At 43.5% G+C, this 2,205-nt stretch overlaps 1 protein-coding gene across 1 annotated transcript in view; it reads right to left on the bottom strand.

Annotated features, from left to right (window-relative positions):
* The window catches only part of HMCN1 (hemicentin 1), a 214,120-nt gene that overhangs the window by 210,050 nt on the left and 1,865 nt on the right, over positions 1 to 2,205 (bottom strand). Inside the window, exon 3 of the mRNA XM_009324659.1 lies at positions 2,027 to 2,195. Coding sequence (XP_009322934.1) covers positions 2,027 to 2,195 — 169 coding nt within the window. The remainder of the gene's footprint in view (positions 1 to 2,026; positions 2,196 to 2,205) is intronic.

Here is a 2,205-nt window from a genome sequence, read left to right as displayed (position 1 = left end):
TGGATTTGTTGCTAGTGATGTATATACGGAGCAAGAAGGTGATGGTACACGAAAGCATGACTAAAAGAATCAGTCTGTAACAGAAGCAGAGATCCTGGAGAGCCAGTGGAAGCAAGAGGGTCAGAGAGATGGGAGAAAAGGAATGAAAAGGAGAAAACGTACAGAAGAAAAACTGAATGAGGAAGAGAAAACATGTGGAGATGAGAAAGAAAAAAGCAGCTATTGAAACAAAGGATTTGCAAGTGGCCTGTGATGAAGGCTAAGCATTGGAACTACCCGTCACGTAAAAGCTGGAACTTCTTTCTACTGATGATGCACAAGAACAAAAGACCATCCACGCAAACCTCCAAACTAGAAGCGCACCTTTCAAGATCATCTTCTTGCTCTCATGTTTGGTGTAGATACCCAAGCCCTCTGAAAAAGAGAACTAGCAATTCTTACAGTGGATCACTTTGGTGAGCAGAAAGGGAAGATGTATAAAGTGTCATTATGGAGAGAAAATAAAAACAAAACACTCCAAACCCATCATGTTGATTTTCTGTCCCATCCAAGGTGAAAGAGCTCCAAGAACTACCAGCTTGATTTTCCAAAAGGATATAAAAGAGTTCTAGGCTCTACACTTGACCAAAATCTTTTCCTTCTTGCTTACTTCTATGGCCTGATGCTTTTTAAGCCCCATACATGTTTGTTGGGGAAAGTAAAAAAAAAAAAAAAAAAAAAAAAAAAAGGTAAAGAGGGAAAAGAAAAAAAATGACACCAACATTGAAAACGGTAAGGTACATAAACAGACCCTTTTGTGATAGGACACTCTGATACCACAATGATGTACTCTTTATAAGAAAAATAACAGAGAACCTACACAGGCTTATAGATAACAAAACAGCAAAATTTGCGAAGACAAGTTTTGCTCTAGTTTTCCAAGCATTTGATTTCAGGTATTTATAACAATAGCAAACACGTATCTTGTAGGCAGAAGTATCTATGACTGGGGGGAAATAGAAGGGATGTCTGTTTTCATTTGATGACATCCCTGCAAAAATTGAACTCTTAAGAATTGATTTCTGGAATATCATGTTGGGAGATATTCCATGGAAACTAGAACCAGAAAGGTAATTTTCAAGGGCTTTTCCACCAGTCTCTGATTTTTTTGTTTTTTTTTTTTTTAAAAAGGAGTTTTTACTGCATAGTATAGCACACATCACCAGCCTGGGGCATCCTGTTCCTATTTCCTCTTCAAGTCACCAGAAGATATTTGACAAGGAAAGAGGAAGAAAGCCAGAGAAAAGGGATAGGAAGGGAATAGAAAACAGATGCTGAAAGAGAGGAATGCACAATGTACAGCAGAAAGAAAAAAAGGTAGTATGAGGGAAAGAAATAAGAACCCAAACCAAAAACCACACCATGTAAAGCTTCTGGATCATTTCAGTGCAAGTTTCTGAATGTAAACATGGGACAACAAGACCAGAGGAAAAGTGCAACTGTATTATGTATGTTCATAAGTGTATTCCCATAGAAGGGCATTGAAAAAAACTTAGTTGCTTCGTTACTAGTATACGTGTTCTCTACTAGCAGAGAAGGTCACTGAAGCTATTCCAGTTCGTATTAGAATTATTAAGAAGAGTATTTGATCCCCTAAGCCACTCTTTGGTGCATACAGTGCACTTATAGTCCACTTCAGTTTATCCTGAAGGCTTTTGGAAGGTACTGGTATTTGTCTCCACGGAGACAGGGAGGGGATTCTGAAAACGTTACTTGCTACCGGCAAGTTACCGCAGCGGAGTGACCCGTGCGGCAAGCACGGCTAAGATGTGACAGAATACTTACGCTGCGGTCCCCTGGAAGCGCAGGAAACCCCAACCTTTTATAAAGGCCAGCCCTGAGGAGGACCTCCCCTGCTCCCTGGCTCTCCTTCCCGCCCCCACCTCGGCGTGTGCCGCGCTTCGTGCTTCGGCAGACGGCGGCGGAGACCCCTCGCCCCTGCCTCGACCCGGGCCCCTCCCGGACCCTCCAGGGAGAAACCCCCTACCTGGATCGTGGAAAGGCACCAACGCGAAGTTGTAAAGCGGTCTCTTGGGTCTTTTTAGCGACGTTTCCAGGATCTTGGATGCCCCCTCGATAACTTGCACCAGGTCGTCGTACATGGAGCCGGTCACATCAAACACGAACGCCAGGGTGGAGGCTCCCTCCGGCACCGCCTCGCCGCCG

This window comes from Pygoscelis adeliae, unplaced genomic scaffold, assembly GCF_000699105.1.
Source record: "Pygoscelis adeliae isolate BGI_AS28 unplaced genomic scaffold, ASM69910v1 Scaffold126, whole genome shotgun sequence".
In the NCBI taxonomy this organism is placed as follows: Eukaryota; Metazoa; Chordata; class Aves; order Sphenisciformes; family Spheniscidae; genus Pygoscelis; species Pygoscelis adeliae.
This window is presented reverse-complemented; position numbering and strand designations above follow the sequence as displayed.